At 45.3% G+C, this 21100-nt stretch overlaps 1 protein-coding gene across 2 annotated transcripts in view; it reads left to right on the top strand.

The window, feature by feature from the left end:
• Positions 1 to 8913: 8913 nt before the first annotated feature.
• nt5c1aa (5'-nucleotidase, cytosolic IAa) overlaps positions 8914 to 21100 on the top strand; it is a 28600-nt gene continuing 16413 nt past the window's right edge. Inside the window, exons 1-2 of one of the 2 annotated variants that reach the window (XM_015974271.3) lie at positions 8915 to 9471; positions 15014 to 15058. In XM_015974271.3, coding sequence (XP_015829757.3) covers positions 9331 to 9471; positions 15014 to 15058 — 186 coding nt within the window. In that variant the 5' untranslated portion in view covers positions 8915 to 9330. Of the gene's footprint in view, positions 9472 to 15013; positions 15059 to 21100 lie in introns of both variants that reach the window. The other variant, XM_054734657.2, reaches the window with a different exon arrangement.

Here is a 21100-nt window from a genome sequence, read left to right as displayed (position 1 = left end):
AAGAAGGCTGACCTTTTAATTCAGTTCAAGTTTATTTCCATAGCGCCAAATCACGACAAGAGTTGTATCAATGCACTTCACAAAGTAAACATTCCAATACAGGTCAGGTCATTAAGCCAATAAGTAAAAAGTTTCCTATATAAGGAACCCAGCAGACTGCATCGAGTCACTGACTAGTGTCAGACTCTACAGCAATCCTCACCTCTTTTGAGCCTGAGCCATGTTCTCAACACGCAGTGAAAGATTGCATCTGAAAGTCTACTGACTGCCATTCGAGGAGCCAATCAGCCTCCAACCAGCATAACATTCAGGCACTACACCCTCATGTCCATCGTCAGAACAGGCTCCACCCTCATGTCCATCTTCAGAACAGGCTCCGCCCTCATGTCCATCTTCAGAACAGGCTCCACCCTCATGTCCATCTTCAGAACAGGCTCCACCCTCATGTCCATCTTCAGAACAGGCTCCACCCTCATGTCCGTCTTCAGAACAGGCTCCACCCTCATTTCCATCTTCAGAACAGTCTCCACCCTCATGTCCGTCTTCAGAACAGGCTCCACCCTCATGTCCGTCTTCAGAACAGGCTCCACCCTCATGTCCGTCTTCAGAATAGGCTCCAACCTCATGTCCGTCTTCAGAACAGGCTCCACCCTCATGTCCGTCTTCAGAACAGTCTCCACCCTCATGTCCGTCTTCAGAACAGGCTCCACCCTCATTTCCGTCTTCAGAACAGGCTCCACCCTCATGTCCGTCTTCAGAACAGGCTCCACCCTCATGTCGGTCTTCAGAACAGGCTCCACCCTCATGTCGGTCTTCAGAACAGGCTCCACCCTCATGTCCGTCTTCAGAACAGGCTCCACCCTCATTTCCATCTTCAGAACAGGCTCCACCCTCATGTCCGTCTTCAGAACAGGCTCCACCCTCATGTCCATCTTCAGAACAGGCTCCAACCTCATGTCCATCTTCAGAACAGGCTCCACCCTCATGTCCGTCTTCAGAACAGGCTCCACCCTCATTTCCGTCTTCAGAACAGGCTCCACCCTCATGTCCGTCTTCAGAACAGGCTCCACCCTCATGTCCGTCTTCAGAACAGGCTCCACCCTCATGTCCGTCTTCAGAACAGGCTCCACCCTCATGTCCGTCTTCAGAACAGGCTCCACCCTCATGTCCGTCTTCAGAACAGGCTCCACCCTCATTTCCGTCTTCAGAACAGGCTCCACCCTCATGTCCGTCTTCAGAACAGGCTCCACCCTCATGTCCGTCTTCAGAACAGGCTCCACCCTCATGTCCATCTTCAGAACAGGCTCCAACCTCATGTCCGTCTTCAGAACAGGCTCCACCCTCATGTCCGTCTTCAGAACAGGCTCCACCCTCATGTCCATCTTCAGAACAGGCTCCACCCTCATGTCCGTCTTCAGAAGTGGCTCCACCCTCATGTCCATCTTCAGAACAGGCTCCACCCTCATGTCCATCTTCAGCACAGGCTCCACCCTCATGTCCGTCTTCAGAACAGGCTCCACCCTCATGTCCGTCTTCAGAACAGGCTCCACCCTCATGTCCGTCTTCAGAACAGGCTCCAACCTCATGTCCGTCTTCAGAACAGGCTCCACCCTCATGTCCATCTTCAGAACAGGCTCCACCCTCATGTCCGTCTTCAGAACAGGCTCCACCCTCATGTCTATCTTCAGAACAGGCTCCGCCCTCATGTCCATCTTCAGAACAGGCTCCACCCTCATGTCCATCTTCAGAACAGGCTCCACCCTCATGTCCGTCTTCAGAACAGGCTCCACCCTCATTTCCGTCTTCAGAACAGGCTACACCCTCATGTCCGTCTTCAGAACAGGCTCCACCCTCATGTCCGTCTTCAGAACAGGCTCCACCCTCATGTCCGTCTTCAGAACAGGCTCCACCCTCATGTCCGTCTTCAGAACAGGCTCCACCCTCATGTCCTTCTTCAGAACAGGCTCCACCCTCATGTCCGTCTTCAGAACAGGCTCCACCCTCATGTCCGTCTTCAGAACAGGCTCCACCCTCATGTCCATCTTCAGAACAGGCTCCACCCTCATGTCCGTCTTCAGAACAGGCTCCACCCTCATGTCCGTCTTCAGAACAAGCTCCACCCTCATGTCCGTCTTCAGAACAGGCTCCACCCTCATGTCCGTCTTCAGAACAGGCTCCACCCTCATGTCCATCTTCAGAACAGGCTCCACCCTCATGTCCGTCTTCAGAACAGGCTCCACCCTCATTTCCATCTTCAGAACAGGCTCCACCCTCATGTCCGTCTTCAGAACAGGCTCCACCCTCATGTCCGTCTTCAGAACAGGCTCCACCCTCATGTCCGTCTTCAGAACAGGCTCCACCCTCATGTCCGTCTTCAGAACAGGCTCCACCCTCATGTCCATCTTCAGAACAGGCTCCACCCTCATGTCCATCTTCAGAACAGGCTCCACCCTCATGTCCGTCTTCAGAACAGGCTCCACCCTCATTTCCGTCTTCAGAACAGGCTCCACCCTCATTTCCGTCTTCAGAACAGGCTCCACCCTCATGTCCATCTTCAGAACAGGCTCCACCCTCATGTCCATCTTCAGAACAGGCTCCACCCTCATGTCCATCTTCAGAACAGGCTCCACCCTCATGTCCGTCTTCAGAACAGGCTCCACCCTCATGTCCATCTTCAGAACAGGCTCCAACCTCATGTCCGTCTTCAGAACAGGCTCCACCCTCATGTCCATCTTCAGAACAGGCTCCACCCTCATGTCCGTCTTCAGAACAGGCTCCACCCTCATGTCCGTCTTCAGAACAGGCTCCACCCTCATGTCCATCTTCAGAACAGGCTCCACCCTCATGTCCATCTTCAGAACAGGCTCCAACCTCATGTCCGTCTTCAGAACAGGCTCCACCCTCATGTCCGTCTTCAGAACAGGCTCCAACCTCATGTCCGTCTTCAGAACAGGCTCCACTCTCATGTCCGTCTTCAGAACAGGCTCCAACCTCATGTCCGTCTTCAGAACAGGCTCCACCCTCATGTCCATCTTCAGAACAGGCTCCACCCTCATGTCCATCTTCAGAACAGGCTCCAACCTCATGTCCGTCTTCAGAACAGGCTCCACCCTCATGTCCGTCTTCAGAACAGGCTCCACCCTCATGTCCATCTTCAGAACAGGCTCCACCCTCATGTCCGTCTTCAGAACAGGCTCCACCCTCATGTCCGTCTTCAGAACAGGCTCCACCCCAACCAACGCGGCCGCCATATTGGTGGTCTATGAGTCCTTACTTGTTACTATTGTAAAAAGCCCGCCCAGTCTCGTTCTTGTGGCTTAATTTAACCTGTTATTCATTAGATTGGTTCTATTACGAAACCATAGTAAATCATTGCTGCGATGTAGGGTGCAACACATGATGGCAAGAAATACGGTAGAAAACAGGGTCACTTTTCACCGTTTAGACTGCTTGGAGGCATAACCACGGAAACCACGTATCTAACGTAACAAAGTCTTGTCGACATGCTTGGATTGCAGCTAAAAGGCTACTGAACATGACCCTCAGGAGTATTTTCATTCTGGTAAGTTACAGATTGTTTACGTTTTTTATACATTGTTTCTTTCCTTCATGCACATGCACACACAACACATGCACAGGCTACACACACACACACACACCGTAGGCTAGTGCGAGTGCGCTGACACACAACACAACTTCTCCTGCTACACTTTTTCTATACCTATGGGATGACAATGCAAATGAAATGTTTACCTCTCATCCGTGTAGCGGAGTTCTATTGATGATTTTATCTGTTATGACCATGAAGATGGAATATTCTATATAAAAATAAAATATGAATCTGCGAGGTCTTTATTGTAATTAAGCAGAAGATTCTAGGATTTAATTCAGAAGATCTAGGTTGTTTGCTTTTTCAGTGATCAACCACACTTCGTGTTACTTCAAGAAAGAGTCAAGTTTATAAAAGTAAGAATCTGTTTTACAAACAATTTAAAACATGACAAATTGGTTAACTATTATTTACTGTGAAAGGAGATGTAGGAACCTATGTATAAATGCAGTGTTGGTCAGAACTTCCCAATCTCAGAAAGCGGCGTCTCCGGATGACAAAGAATTTGGTTTGCTCAAACTAGAAGGTCGTCTTCAGAAGCACATTCAGACGCAATCTCTCTGTGTTCTACCTCATCCTTTTGATGACCCTCGTCACGGATCCGGAGGTCAGAGAGGTCGGATGACCTCTGGGCGCCCAGGTCCGGTAGATTGACCGCAAGCACCGACTTCTCCAGTCCAAAAGATGTCACCAGGCAGCACAGGTTGGAATCAGCTTGCGTCTCAGGAATAACTCTTAAGGAATTGAACAACATCAGCTTTGTTCGGCAGGAACTGTTTGCTGTCTCAGCTTTGTAGGTGCAAAAAGGTTTTGAAGACGTGTCACAATCTTTGATTGTTAAAGAGATATGCTAAAGATGGCCGGTCTGAAGCTTTCTCTAGAACTGCCAATTTACTCAAAGTGATTTAGTTTTAAATAATTTATGTTATGATTTCCACAGCCAATCAGAAGCGGTTACCAAGACAACTCAGAAACACACCCTCTTTGATATGGAGGCTCTGATCTGGGTAAAAGGTTAGCTATGTGTAATGGGTTTAACTCAGCCGTACTTGTTATTGTGTGGAGCAGGTGTGAGACCTTGTAGTCAAAACATGGTGAACACACTGCAGGTTCTATTAGACACATAATGTAAATCCATTCAGTGTGCACAGATTACTGAAGCATTTCATTATACTATAATTATCATAAGTAGTAATAAACAGATGTTTATTTAATGATTATCTAGATTATAAGTCATAGAAGGAGATTATAATCATTTTTGAATTTAGCAACTGATTCGAGCTGGATCTTCTTTCTTCTGGAGGCAGACAGTTGAGACCTTGGGAAAGAAGGTTATTGTTTATGATTCAGACTTGCAGAGTCTAAATCCCAGATGGCGTGAAGGCTCATTTAAAGAGAACACATGCAGTGTTGTGTCTCCTTTCTGACCAGGTGTTGAATAGATGGTGAAAAGTCAGACTCTACCCAAACTGACCATTGCTGGACGCTACATCCGGACGTTTACACCCGCTCACACCACGAACAAGGAAGCTGAAAATGTCCATTTTGCATAACTGCGGTGGCAACAAGCTGTCGTCTGTGCTCCAGTCGTGGGTCTTTTATAAGGATCAAAACTGTTTATAGTGCTGATTCTGTCCACATAGGGCCCTGATGTCTTAATTTAACATATGCCTGTGTATTCTGCATCCTTTTTGGGATTTTTGCATGTAGTTTAACACATTCTTCCTTCCAAATCTTCTCTGCGACATACTGTTTGTTTACACAGTTTGTTTACACTCATAAGGCCACCTCCATGTCTGTGTACATCCCAGAATGTGACACAAAATCACGTATGATCCCAGCCCAAGTGTTTGTCCTGGTACCTTTACACAGTCTTGCTATGTAAAGGTTAACACATTTGAAGTTAATAGAATTAAAGAACAGAACGCAAATATAAACCAAATCATTAATGAGTGAAAAGCTTTTTAAAATTGCATTTGCTAAGACTACAATGATATTTTTGAATGAACATTGTTGCATTTGTCTACTTCTGCTTTCAAATGAGGAGAAATTTGCTGCTTCCTCATCCTAAACCGTAGCCGCGCTCTGAAACATCACAGCCTCAGCACCACTGGGCCAAACGGTCGCTCTGGCTAATCACAGCACACTGTAGAGAGATGTTGGGCAGACTTAGCACCAGAGCTGTGATAGAGAAAAACTACAAAGATGGGCCCAGGAACAGCTGTCATTCTAAATGGCTTTAGCATCAAGTTTGGACAGTTTAGACTTGAGCTTTTCTTTGAGACGTGAGCCGATAGATGTGCTCGAGTAATTTATTTAAAAAAGGATTTGCCTCTTCTTCTGCAGCAATGGCGGACTGCCCCACTGATGAACAGGCTATGTAGTTTTTGCTCCAGCTGGTCCTAGCGCTGTACAATAGCATGCAGAGACAGTTTGAAAGACAAGCATCGATTCTGCACCACGACCAAGCTCCGTCTGGGTACACATCTTCATGTTTGGGATGGCTCACTTTTGACTTGTGAAAAGGAGTGAAAGAGCTTTTTTGCCCACAGAGATTGAGTCACAAGGCGTTCTTTTAAACTTGAGACCACTGCAAAGGTGTTGAACAGACAAGTGAACTTTGTCTTTAAGGATGTACCTAACTAACACAATGGCTTCCACCAGATATACCTGCCATGTGCGCAGTGGCGGTTCTTCATCGAATTACTCCCCGGGCGAGGCCCCCTTTGAGCGCCCCCCCCCCCCAACCGCCCCCCCCCACCACCACCACCACCACCACCACCACCACCACACCACCCCACCTGCATGAACACACGCATGTTTTCTACAAACAGGCATGTTTTATTAGAACGACTATTGAACATTCATTTTTCTAAGTTGCACATATTTACATTAATTACTATGAAGTTGTCAGAATGTAAAGCACTATACATTATATACTGTATCAAAATATATAGAATCAAATATACAAAAACAATCAATAACTAAATATTAAGAATATATGAACATAATAGATAGTAAATATTCTAAATAGCAAAAATATTTCACACGTAACAAACTAAAGATAATCACTACAGCATTGCACTTAGAACAGAAAACACAAACTAAAATTAAAACCTAACCTTGATGCAACGTCATCAATAATGTCATCACATGAAATCTGCTCCCCTACTGAGTGACTGATACTAATCAGAGCCAGGTTAGTGAGCCGCCCCTGAAACATAGGTGACCTCAGGTATGACTTGATCAAGTTTTGAAAAGCTCCTCTCAGCTTGAGCCACAGTGACTGGCAGAGCAGTCCAAAAGTTGGGGTAGATCTCCAATAGATCTCATGATCCATAATATTTTAGAATTGCCTCTGAAATTGTAATTTAAACTGACATAAAAAAACTGTAGACTACCAAAAATGCCAACTTTTACAGAACAAATCATGTAAAAAATAATCAGTGCAGCCATCTGCAATAAATAAACAGGATAGTTAGTGGTGCCTGGGGAGTTTTCTTCAGCTTGTAGAGTTGTTTTATTTATTATTATGTGAGCATGATCAACATGTGTTTGTTGTTGTTCAGGCAGGCCACGGGCTGCAGTGAGCATTTAACAAATCCTAGTTTGAATCAGTAAAAAACGATTCAAGGACTTTTTTCAAACCATTTGAATATTCGTTTAAATATTTCAGCCCTATTAGCTCTGTTAGCAATTAGTTGACCACATTTAACCGTTAAAATCCCAGTTAACTGGTTCAAAAAATTGAAAACATGCATCATGAGAGCTACATACCTTTATCTTTCTGCTCTGTTTTCTTTTTTTCCCCCTGAATGGGGCACCTGGTGGTTTTAGCCTTTTTATGTTCATCTCTTCTGTTTGGCTCCTGACTCAGTAAGTTTCCTTTAGTCAGGACTAAACTATTTGACCTTGATGGGGGGGGGGGGGGACCACAAAATCGTTTTGTTTTTCCTTTTTTTATTCGGCCATTTCACACAATTCAGAGAAACCTGAAAGAATGATAGGCCTGTGTTTATGATATTATGAATGAAATATGGAAGAACGTTAAGATGTGATTGACTTTAGCCATGTTAATACAGTTGATTCAGCCCTACCCGCTCATTTCATTTGGGAAAGACGCAGAGGTGAATTCCCCCGCCGCACCCCTCCCCTTCCTGTTCTTCATAGACACACGGTGCACGTGAACGTTCTCAGTCAGCAGGAGCGCCTGCAACTGCAGGGGGCGCCAATTTGCTGTTTCCAATCCAGACACTGTCATATGACAGATAATAGAAAACCTCGGTGCGGCGCAGATTTCCTTTTTTTTTTTTACTCCGCGCTTGTGCGCCCCTTTTGTGTCATGAAAAAATGCCGCCCCGGGCAACTGCCCTGTCTGCCCGTGCCTAAAACCGCTACTGCATGTGCGGTGTGTTAAAGTCGTTCTGGATGCACGTTGGGACTGCCGTTTGTAAATCAGGGATAAAGAACATTTTTGTTCCACACATTTTTGGTCATTATGAAGTCACGTGTGACCTGGTGAGGTTTTGGTTCTGCCTGGTTCATCCACAAATTAACTACTCTGTAGACAAAATAAGAAAAAGTTCTGTTATTTAATCTTCAACCACCTCTGATGTTAAGTTTTTAGATGTTTTTCTAATTCTGATGCATAAAATTGAACCTGTTGTTTACATGCAACACTCTCTCCAAACAGCAGTTCAGAAACTAAACATGACTCCAGCCTCAGAGGCTTGTAGCTGTTGGAAACTTTGACACGACGGTGTGTGGTGTCACTAATGGCTCTTAATTGTTTCCATTAGCTGCTACCTTTAGGCTCATTTCGTCCTCTTGTCTCTGTCTCACACACAGTTGTTTTGTCAGGGTTGCTTAAATGTTTAAAAATGGTTTTGCAGCATTTATTTAACTTAAAAAGCTCTAGTAAACTGCAGGATTATTTTCTTATATAAAAATACACGAATCCAGTAGAAAAACTGGCCCTCGCCTTCATTTAAACAGTCTTCAGAGACTTGTTTTATTCATAGCAAAGAAAAAAAAATCATCCACTCTGTTTATCTTGTTTGGAATAATTATTAATAAAAATCATTTCATCATCATGACTATTTATATTTTTGAGTGCCTGAACTTCCCGTGATCCTCTCTGCAGTGACAGGGACAGTGGAGGTGGAGTCTGGCTGAATAAGGAAGCAGGGTGGTGATTGGTCGACGCCGGCAGAGGGGGGAGAAAAAAGGAAACCATGGAGCCCAGAGAGTGATTGAATGGAACAGGGATGGGGTTGGGGGGGGGGGGGGGGGGAGACAGAGGGACAGCCTAAAACATCTCTACAGAGGGTAGCCTGACAGGTTGTGAGTGTGCGTGCAGACGTGCTGTAGCAGACCCGTGTGGGATAATGATTATGAAGCTGTGATCACAGTTCATGTTCTCTGGACTGGATGCTAGGAGCTTTAATCCTCTCAAGAGTGAAAAGAAAAGTGGTGCACAGACTAGTGAACACGAGGGAGAGGAGCAAACTTTCTATATTTGCAGTTTTTGCACTTTGAAGGCAAATGCAACACTTGTTCTCAGTCAGTTATGTGAGGACAAGTCAGTCTGGATGAATGTCAGAGACAGTAACGGGACATTTTGTTCATTCAGCTGTGCCCTCTTTCTCTGAGCCTTTTTTCATCTGAAGAGGAGCACAGGGATTTTTGTCCAAGGCAGAGTAGTCTGGAGCGACGACTTTATGGTGAAGATGAGTCTGGACTCGGTTCAGGTCAAGGAGCTCAAAGAATCCTCCTCATCTAACGGCGACACCAGAGGATCGTGGGGAGGGAAAGAGGTGTTTGACCAAGACCAGTTGGACCTCACAGCCAAACCGAAGCAGGTGAGTGTCACTGATCACTCTGAACTGACTCGACGTTCACATCTCCGTACAGTTAAACACCCCTCAATGCTTCCTTGCCTGCCTTCCTCAGGTGGTTGTACAGTTTTGAGACAGATGTTCATGACAACCATGTGCAGCTTTAATCACGGGGCACAACACGTCTAATTTTAAAATCTAACCTTTATTTGTCCCCCAGCAGGAAGTTCACGTTGCTGCTACGGTTGGCATGGCAACAGGTCACGATAACTAAGGTTAAATACATGATCAAATTACTTTTATCTGTATTGCAGTGTGCCTTTAATGTACATTTCTGTTTTTTTATAGTGTGGAGTTGATATGTGAGGCACAAATGATAGAAATGCAAGTGAATGGTGAATTACAAATTCACAAATTACCTGCGACAACTTTCTGTTTGCATTGCAGCCATATTTACACCACGGTACACCATTAGTGTCATCATGAAAAACGCAAAGCTGTGAGCATGAATTTAGCTAGATCATCCAAACATTCAAGTAGAAGAAAGGATGCTTCTTTTGATTTCAGTAGTGATTTTAAATAGAAACTACTTCAAAAGAGAGATTGTAGCTATAGTTAGTGAAACACTAAATAAGACAAGCAACACATTTTCTAAATGCTGATTAGATAATGTCTAAGATGCAGGTGACAGTGTTCCTGCTCTGTGTCCTCCGCTGCTTACTTTTATTCTGTTTAACCAAATCCTCTTTGGATGAATCTGAAACGATCCACAGGTGTTCTGACCATGAGTAACAGTTCATAGCTTGCTTTTTATGGTTTTATTTCTTCCGTTTTTATCCTTCATCCTAGTGACATTTCTTTGTGAGCATCTATTTTTTCTTATTTCCTGCTGTCATTTTGCAGTGGACCTTGTTTATTATTGGTCGCAAGTCAAATAACTCAACATTTGACCATTGACTGATGAATTGATGAGAAATGTATCACAGTGTAGACACACAAAGAGCCTAAAAGTCTGGATCTGATACTAACTGTCTTTATGGTACAAATTTTTGTTTAGTTTTTTGGTAAAACTTTACAATAAGGGTCCCTTTATTAATGTTACTTAGTGCACTATTAAGGATTAATAAACTATTTAGTAAAGTAATAACAACTACTTAGCCACATTAGGTGATGCATTATGTTTATGTTTATGTATTTAGCAGACGCTTTTGTCCAAAGCGACTTAGAAGATAATCGGCATGTTGCCCTTGAGGCTAACAACAACAACAACAACAACAACAACAACAAAAACAACAACAACAACAACATGACATCAGTCATAGAGATGAGGGAACAAGGAGTGGACAGTAGAGAGGGGGGATGGGTGCAGGGAGGGTGCTAGTTTAGAAGATGCTCTCTGAAGAGCAGGGTCTTCAGGAGTTTCTTGAAAATTGAAAAGGAAGCCCCTGTTCTGGTAGTGTTAGGAAGGTCATTCCACATTTGTGGAACGATGCATGAGAAGAGTCTGGATTGTCCTGAGCGTGGTGTAGGCACTGCTAGCCGACCATCCTGTGATGACCGGAGCGGCCGAGCCGAGACGTAAGCCTTTGCAAGAGGATTCAGGTAGATGGGAGCCGTACCATCTCGGACTTTGTATGCTAGTGTTAGCAATTTGAATTTGATGCGTGCTGCTAGCGGTAGCCAGTGGAGCTCAATGAACAGAGGGGTGACGTGCGCTCTTTTTGGCTGGTTGAAGACCAGACGCGCCGCTGCGTTCTGGACCATTTGAAGAGGTCTCACAGTCCAGCCTGGAAGACCAGTTAGAAGGGCGTTGCAGTAATCGAGGCGGGAGATGACAGTAGATTGCACCAGGAACTGGGTGGCATGTTGTGTTAGGTATGGTCTGATCTCTCGTATGTTACACAGCGCAAAGCGGCATGAACGGGCAACAGAGGCAACATGATCTTTAAAGTTCAGGTGTTCATCAATCACAACACCCAGATTTCGAACTGCCTTTGAAGGAGCCAGAGATAGGAAGTCATTTTGGATTGAGATATTGTGCTGTATGGATGGTTTTGCTGGGATGACAAGTAGTTCAGTTTTAGAGAGGTTGAGTTGGAGATGGTGGGATTTCATCCATTTTGATATGTCAGAGAGACAGTTTGATATTCGTGCAGAGACAGTGTGGTCGTCCGGTGGAAATGACAGATAGAGTTGGGTGTCGTCTGCATAGCAGTGGTAGGAGAAGCCAAGTGATCGAGTGATCTCGCCCAGTGAGGTGATGTATATGGCAAAGAGAAGAGGTCCTAGTACAGAGCCCTGGGGGACTCCTGTGGCAAGATGGTGCACGGTAGAGGATTGTCCAAGCCAAGGTACACTACTAAGCAAGAGCCCCCTGGCCCTTTGTTCTAACCTTATTGACACCATAGTAATGCTAATAAAGGGACTTTTTGTTTATTGATGCTCAATAGTACACTAAGTAATGTTAATAAAGGAACCCTTATTGTAAATTGTTACCACAATAACAATTGTAACAATGTAACAAATAAAACACCATAAAACGGAAACTTTCTGTGTTAAAAGTTATTATCGTGAAAACATTTTTAATGAAAACTTGCCTAAACTTGCCTTTAAAATGTGTCCTTTTGTTGCTAAAAATTTGAAATAATGAATAGAAAAAGAGGTGAAGAAATATAATAAGAAAGAAGAAAAAAATGTTTCCTACTTTATTTTTGCTTCTTTACACAAAAAAATAAGTTAGCTTGTTTTAGCAAAAAGCTAAAATGACAAAATAGCCAACAGAAATTTCTCACACTGAAAAAGTAAAAACCTTGTCTGCCAGTTTGGCAGGCTTGGCATGAAAGTGTTCACAAACACTGACATTACCACGAGATACTGCTCCTTTTGTTTCCTCGCATTGATGGCCAGTTATTTCCGTAGTTTAGAGATACGTGATGGTGTTTTAAATTACAGCTGAACATATTTAGATACTGAATAATAAAAATTACAGGAATAAAGTAAGAAATAAATGAATCAACACCTGAGGAAAAAAAGATTTTGGTTTTCAACATGAGCAATGTCATGTTTACATGTCAGGAAAAGGGTCGTAACTCTTCATCTCACAGGTCAAACATTCAGTGTTAATTAGAGAGTATACATTTGCTCAAATACTTCAACACTTCACAAAAAATCTACGAAAAGCATGAGGATGTTTGAATAAAACGTTTTACTTTGACATTAATAAAAGTATTTTTCTAATTTTATTACCTTGCATTAAATATTTTCACCCTTATTGTCTCACATGAATCAAAATGCCAAAATGTTATTGTTTCTTCTAGCAATTGGTCCAGTCTAATGCAGGGTCCACAATGGGGACATCAGCGGCGTAGAACGGCAGTGGCACAGTTTTTCACATCATGTCAGTCCACACTGGGAGCGGCTCGCCATCTCTGCCTTCCTCCTTGCAGGACTCACAAGATCACCAAATCCCTCGAGACTTAACCAGAAGTAAAAGCAAAAAGAAGATCACGTCAATGAAGAAAGACACTGTTCCACTTCTTAATAGATACTAGTAAATAAGCCGTCAGGTCACATGTACATTCAATATCCGCATATAGAAGACATTGCAATGCTGCAATAGACTTTTATTTAGAAAAATTTTTATTGAAAAAATTACTGGACGTTTTACACGGATACCGTGTGTGATTTCATGTCTTGTCCTATGTTAATTGCAGAAATTGTCAAATCCCAGAAGCGGCTTGTAGCAAAAAATCTAACCCAATTTTATTTTTAGCGGCGCAACATGACATGGTGGGACGTGGCGCGGTGTGGTGTGGCGTGGCGCGGTGTGGTCTGATGAGCCACTGCCTGAAAATTTCTGTGCTGCGGCCGGTTAGAATTCCCCCCATAGACAATAATGGATTCTTCTTGAAGCAATGACGTTCCGCTGCTGTTCCGCTCCACTGGTGCCCCCAGTGTGGACTCGTCTTTAGGGCAACACCTACAATCTAAACTCAAAAATGTTTGACGAGCTTAAGAAAATTCTCAAGTTAAGTGTCGGATTATAGATTTAGTGAGCAAATGGCTGACAAGTCATTAAATGCTTAAGAAATTTTAAGACATGCAAAAAAATCTAATTGAGATAAATATGATTAAATGTTTTTATGACATATAGAGAATTCAAAGGGACCGATAAATTCACTTAAATTAAATATTTTTATGATATTTATGTTATTTGTAGACACTTGCAGCAGAATTGGACACTTTTACAGTTTTATTTGTGACATAGCAAAAAAATGCAAACGCCACATTTTTGCAATAATTCAAGTTACAGGAGCTCTGGGTTAGAATTGTTTACTGAGTATTTTAAATGTCAATTTAGTACAGTTAATTAGAAAAACACAGACTTTATTAGAGTAGAAAAAAATTTTAAGCTTTTTGTATAATCAATTTTTTTTTTATTAAACATAGAATAATTACATTTAAATACACTCAATTTAATCAGTGTGTTGTGTTTGGTGAGCAGAAGGCCTCTTTACTTAACCTTTGCTGGACCAACTGATGCAAAATGATCACAATTCTCATTCAAACATCGAAGTCATAATGTGGAATACTCATCCAATCACAAGCAACACGTCTTTAAACATGTCCTTTATTCATTCACCCATATGTTCAGGTCCATGGAACCTTCTCTGTATCAGGAAACCACTGGATTACCTGAATGACCCAATCCCAATCCAGCATTATTTACAGATATTCTTTCATTCCCAGGATGAGAACGTTTTACTGAAGGACAGCATTGGCAGGATTTCACAATAACATTGTCTACAGTCACACTCCCAGGTCGCCCTGTCTGCCAAGTCTCAGACCGGATCACCATTGGCCTTTACTCAATCTAAAAATAAACCCCACCCTGTGCCACCACTGCTCACACTCTCACCTCTTTATATTGCTCACTCTTTAATCTAAGTGCTCTTTGGGAATCCCTTCCATCTATGATTTTCTTTCACGTCTCTGGGCTTCTGACGTGCCAGTACAGGCTGACTCATGGATGAGGATTATACTCTGACGCCAGCGCTGCTGGCCTGGCCCGGCTCAGGCAGGATTAACATAAAGAGCAAAAGGTTGACCCCAACTTTGAAACTCACATGAAATGTTTAGTTTCCATCATGCATAGTTCAGCCATCACACAGTGATGGTAAACTGTGATCTTATTTGTGTAAAGGAGTCTCGCGAGTGCGGGTTAGGGTTAGGGAGGCCTGCTAAAGAAGAGGGGCACGCAGTTAACACTTCCAGTATCGGATCACAGTAAAGAACTGGACTCTGGTTCTGGGATCACCTCCAAAGTGTGTGACATGTTATTCATAGAGTAAACTGACTCTAACATATAAGCTGCATTAAAGGTTTCATACGTCTGCAAAACTGCTTCACAGTTCCGGGCTGTCCTCTGACCTTTAAACAGTCTGTTTGATATAATTATCTGCATTTGTTTATTTCACAGAACCAAAGCGAGTTATCACACGTTACCTAGGAATGTAAAAATAAATAGATGTATTGCTGAATAAAAAGAAACTGTCATTCTGCTAAGGTGACAGGGAGACGAGCCCGGAAGGTGGAAGGAGGCGTGTTTTTTGTAAGTATGTCCCATCGTCACGTAAAGGTTAACTGTTGTGCTCACGGCATCAGCCCTTTCATCCTTTGTTAACTTCTGTGGCCTCTGATGTTCCTGCATGATCACAGACACACCTACGTTACTAACCAACAGCCTGACCTGGTACATCTCCATGTGTGTTGTCGTGTGTATGTTGTTCTGAACGTCTCTGGCTGGACTGACTGTACCAACCAACGGCTGTGACACCTTTAATGAATGCTTGCTCTGTGGTGATTTTTAAATGTTAATGGGCCTCACATGAAACATATCTGGGCAAGCAGTATGGGTCTCAACAGGGTTTGTCCGTGGTTTCCATGGTGGCCTCACGGCAGTTTGTCCATGGAGATTTTAACGGGCCTCTGAAAACCCACGTAGGGCTGATAAAATCTATGTGGGCAAAAATCTTTCTGGGCAAACTCCTCTGGGGCCACCATGGAAACCACAGACAAACCCTGTTGAGACCCATACAGCTTGTCCATATACCGTAAATCCTCTAATACAGGCCTGTATTCAATTAACGGCCGGGTCTCATATTTTGGTCGGTGTCGGAGTCGGCGGAGGTGAATGATGCCTGGTCTCTTATTGTGGCCGGGTGGAATGTGGTAACAAGCAAGTACGGGGGGCGGTTGTGTCATCGTCTCACGAAGAGGAGGCGAAAATTTGATATCAAGTTCAAAGAGAACGTGCTGATTATGCTGCAGAACACTCTGGGGAGCAGTAGGGGTTGTTTGAACTAGTCACTAGTCGACTTCACCGCTCTATAGTGACTTTTTATGCCTGAAGATGCCAAGCTGGCATAAAGAAAGGAAAAATTAAAATCATCACAAAAACAAACATATGAAGCTAAGTCAACTTTATGGGGAAATGGGTGTTATCTAGGGCTGAATCTGTTGAGCTTTATTAACCCTTTGATGCATGAATTATGAAATCTTCACCCATGATTTTTTTTAACAATTTCTTTCATTCATCTTTAGGTGTGAATGAAACAAATTTCAACTAACATTTTTTGTAAAATTTTATAATTTACAAATAATTTATTACATGTCCACCTCAGTGGACAGCGTGCATTCTGAGCATGAAGTATGTTGGCTTGGCTTACTGAAGTCCAAATGGAGGGGCTCACATGCAATAAAGTGTTCAACAGCTGTGCTTAATAGCAAAAACAAATAAATAACAATTTTGAGTACCTGTCCACTTTAGTGACCATTATGCATCAAAGGGTTAAATATTTTGACCAGACTGACTTAGAAAATAAAACCTGAGTAGGTCATGTGAGTACATCAGTAAGCTGTGCTGTAATGGCTAATTGTACCCGCTCAGTGATCTTACTAGTCTGTGACCTGTTTACAGAATATATTTGCAGAATGTTAATAATAAATAAATAGCAAGCATGCATTCTCAATAATACTTCTGTTGCATGCTGAACTGGATGAACTAGAGGTTTTGTGGTGGCATTTCTGTCCTTTTTTATACTAAACACAACATAATGTGCCAAAGTGGGGCCACATTTTCATTTTTGGCTAGCTTAAAGGACAGCTACAGTAAAAAAAAATGCATTGAGATCTGTGAAAAATATTTTTAAATCATATTGCACCCATCTGGGTCATAATTAACTTGAATCATGAGGTGTCAAAAGATTCCTACTGCTGAAGGGAGCCATTGCTGTGGTTTAGGTGGTTTCCCAGTGTTGGTTGGTGATCTGCAGCACCTTTGGTAAGTTAAGACAGTGATGTTGCTCTCTATACCTTTCATTGTATATGTTCTTTAGCTAGCATGGCCACTCACCATTCACCTACCCAACACAAGACACAGGAGACTGTAAGACCAGACACAGAAACCTGTGCATAGCCTGGACTGACTACAAAGAGGCAGGTGACCTGATGCCTTCCTCCTCGATCATAGGATTCTTGGAAATTTACATGAACTGGACATTATGTGTTTCAAATTCTCAACGGAAACATTGAAGGAATCTTTGGTTGCCAATTTAAATCCAAAGTTAGTGTCAATGTTGGCATAAGTGATGTGAGACATGGAGTCAGTGATCGACCTCACCAGTATACAGCAAAGACGTTTGGATGCCATTGGATAAATGTGCTTGAGTTGTGATGGTGGTTGGCAAGAGAGTGTCACACCCTATCCTGTCTCCCCATTTGGTTCAGTCTGTGTCTCCGTTGATTCCTCCCGCCTCGCCGCCGTCACTGGACTTCAGCCTCGGCGATCCTCTCCACCCTCCCGGAGCCAGATGAGAGGTTGGACCAGGAGACGCTGCCAGACCGCTCCTGCTAAGTCGGCACCAGACTGGCTGTGTTCTCCCCCTGAGTTGAACCACGGCGTGGCAAAGGACGCCGGGTTCCACCGCAACCCTGTGTCCCAGGACGGAGCCGCGAGCTCGCCGCTGCCCCGGTTCGGCGCACCAGCTTGGACCCGCCCCCTGTCAGACCAGCAGTCCCATCTCCAGTCCAATCAACGCCTCCGTCATCTGCAGGCGGAGGAACCACGCCTACAGCCCAGCTGACAGAGCTCGCCGGTCTCCGGGCGGAGCTTGGCTGGATCTGTCAGCTCGTCAGCCGCCGGGAGTTCCAGCTGGACACACTGTCCTCCCCGTATCTCCAGGGGAGGGTTTCTGTCCAGCCAGCGGCCCCGCCTCCAGTTCAGCCAGCGGCTCCCTCGTCTCAGAGCCAGAGGAGCAAGCCTGCAGTCCACCCAGCAGAGCACGCCGGTCTCCGAGCTGAGCTGGACCGACTCCGTCAGATCCTCAGTCTCCAGGAGTTCCAGTTGGACAATCTATCCTCCCTGCTTTTCCGGTTACTGGCTCCACCAGGTCCCGCGCCACCAGTCCAGTCAGCGTCAGTTCCAGCGGTGGTCCCGGAGGTCGCACCACATCCAGTTCCGGCGGTGGGCCCGGAGGTCGCACCGCGTCCGGTCCAGCCTATCCAAGCGGTCCCGTCTGCAGCAACTCCTCCTCCACTCCAGAAGCCAGCGGTCCAGAAGCCAGCGGTCCAGGAGCCTACGGACCAGAAGTCGATGGATGTCGATGCCCCCAGGCCAGAAGTCGACGCCCCCAGGCCAGAAGTCGACACCTCCAGGCCAGAAGTCGACGCCTCCAGGCCAGAAGTCAACGCCTCCAGGCCAGAAGTCGACGCCCCCAGGCCAGAAGTCAACGCCTCCAGGTCAGAGGTCAACTCCCCCAGGCCAGAAGTCGACGCCCCCAGGCCAGAAGTCAACGCCTCCAGGCCAGAAGTCGACGCCCCCAGGCCAGAAGTCAACGCCTCCAGGTCAGAGGTCAACTCCCCCAGGCCAGAAGTCGACGCCCCCAGGCCAGAAGTCGACGCCCCCAGGCCAGAAGTCGACGCCCCCAGGCCAGAAGTCGACGCCCCCAGGCCAGAATTCGACACCCCCAGGCCAGAAGTCGACGCCCTCTCCAGTCCAGAGGTCGACGCTCTCTCCAGTCCAGAGGTCGACGCTCTCTCCAGTCCAGAGGTCGACGCTCCTTCGTGTCCAGAGGTCGACGCTCTTTCGAGTCCAGAGGTCGACGCTCTTTCCAGTCCAGAGGTCGGCGCTCTTTCCAGTCCAGAGGTCGGCGCTCTTTCCAGTCCAGAGGTCGGCGCTCTTTTCAGTCCAGAGGTCGACGCTCTTTCCAGTCCAGAGGTCTGCACTCTTTCCAGTCCAGAGGTCGACGCTTTTTCCAGTCCAGAGGTCAAATCAAATCAAATCAAATCAAAGCTTTATTTATAAAGCGCCTTCCGCAACCCTGCCAGGAAGCCCAAGGCGCTGAACATGGTACAGTACAAAGTTAAAGAAAGTGAATAAATAAGAAAATAAAAGCAATTCAAATTACAGATTACAAATTACAAAAAAGGTGAAACATTCTAGTAGAAGACAAATGTGTAAAACAAGGAAAACGTGAACCAATGAAAACTGTGAGATAAAATCAACATAAAGGAGGGCCAAATTCAAACATGTTCAGGAAACGCCATGCGGAGGAGGTGGGTTTTTAGGCGACTCTTGAAGACTGGCAGAGATGGGGACAGCCTAACTGAGGGTGGCAACTGGTTCCATAGTGACGGTGCTAGGACTGAGAAAGCCCGGTCCCCGCGAGTACGAAACCTAGAACGAGGGACAACGAGCAGGCCTTGGTCAGAGGAGCGCAGAGCGCGTGATGGGGAATGTCTGTTCAGGAGCGTGGCTAGATGGGGGGAGCACCACCCTGGAAGAAATTAAAAACACAGACGAGGAGTCTGAAGTGTGAACGATAGCAAACCGGAAGCCAGTGCAGGGAGGCCAGAACCGGACTGATGTGGTCCCGTTTCCTGGTCCCAGTCAGGAAGCTGGCTGCGCTGTTCTGCACAACCTGTAGGCGACGCAGTGATGACTGACACAGCCCTGCATATAGAGAGCTGCAATAATCAAGCCTAGAAATTACAAAAGCATGGAGTACCCGCTCCAGGTGGGCTCTTGACAGCATGGGCCTGATTTTTGCAAGGCGTCTCAGGTGAAAGAAACTGGACCGGATCACAGAGTTGATGTGAGCATCAAATTTAAGTCCAGCATCAATTTTCACCCCCAAACTGGTCACAACTGGTTTTGAGTAGGGAGAAAGAGGCCCAAGATCAATATGATGATCCACATTCCTGCTATTGGGGTGAAAAACAATGAGCTCTGTCTTTCCCTCATTCAGATGCAGAACGTTGGCCATTAGCCAAGACTTCACCTCGTTAACACAAGACACAAAGGACTGGATAGAGTGACCTTTCTCCTGACACAATGGAGAGTAAATCTGCCAATCGTCAGCATACAGATGGAATGATAGGCCATGTTTACGAAAGATTGACCCCAGAGGTAGCAGATAAATGGCAAACAAAAGAGGACCAAGGATCGATCCCTGCGGGACCCCCCAGCGGAGCCCCTCCCAAGAAGAAAAAACATCACCCAGTTTAACACAGAATGTCCTGTTGTGGAGATACGATCTAAACCAATCCAGAGCAGACCCTTTGATCCCAACCCATCGTGCCAAGCGATCGAGTAGAATCGCGTGGTCAACTTTGTCGAAGGCTGCTGTCAGGTCTAACAACAGAAGCAGCACAGATGTACCCTGATCTAGTGATAGATAGATGTCATTTAGGACCCTCAGTAGAGCCGACTCTGTGCTATGGCCAGACCTGAACCCTGATTGGAAAACCTCAAACAGATCAGAGTCAGCTAAATGTGAGACCAGCTGCTGATAAACGACTTTCTCAAGCAGTTTAGATGTAAAGGGCAGGGTAGAGATAGGCCTGTAATTTTCAATCACAGAGACATCAGCACCAGGTTTCTTCAGGGTCGGCCGAACAACTGCGGCTTTCAAAGCAGCTGGGACCACACCTGTGCTGAGGCTCCCATTGATAATCCGACCAAGTGAAGGGCCAAGGCACGGAAAGGCAGCCTTCCAGAGACGAGGTGGCAGAACATCAAGTGGAGAGCCAGATGGCTTCTGCCTTGCAACTAGCTTACTCAGCTCAGAGTATGAAACAGGATTGAGGGAGCTCAGGGTGGGTGGTGATGGAGGAACTGGAACAGGGTCAACAGAGTTACCAGAAATAGCAGCTCTAATGCCTGACACTTTATCAACAAAGAATCTGTGAAAAGCTTCAGAGTTTCCAGCAGCTGTAGGAGACATGGAGCTAGGCTCCTGATGCACCAGAACCGAGTTTAGTGTTTTGTAGAGGATCTTAGGATTATTGGAGTTTTTTTCGATGATGTCTGCAAAATAGGCCGTTCTGGCAGCCCTCACAGCATCCTGATAAGCAACCAGAGATGCTCTGAACAACTCACGCGAGACCTGTAGGCCATCCTTTTTCCACTTTCTCTCCGAGGATCTACACGCCCGCCTGCAAGCCCGTGTGACATCAGAGAGCCAAGGCTCCCTCCTAGGCCGAGACTTGCAAAGTTTGAGAGGGGCAACCACGTCCAGCACCTGATTACAAAGTACATCAAAGTGTTGTGAATAGTGATCAATGTTAGATGGATCTGGGTTAAAGGTCTCTA

The sequence above is a fragment of the Nothobranchius furzeri genome, chromosome 11 (assembly GCF_043380555.1).
Source record: "Nothobranchius furzeri strain GRZ-AD chromosome 11, NfurGRZ-RIMD1, whole genome shotgun sequence".
Taxonomy (NCBI): Eukaryota; Metazoa; Chordata; class Actinopteri; order Cyprinodontiformes; family Nothobranchiidae; genus Nothobranchius; species Nothobranchius furzeri.
Note: the sequence above shows the minus strand (reverse complement) of the source record. Positions and strands in the feature narration are given on the sequence as shown.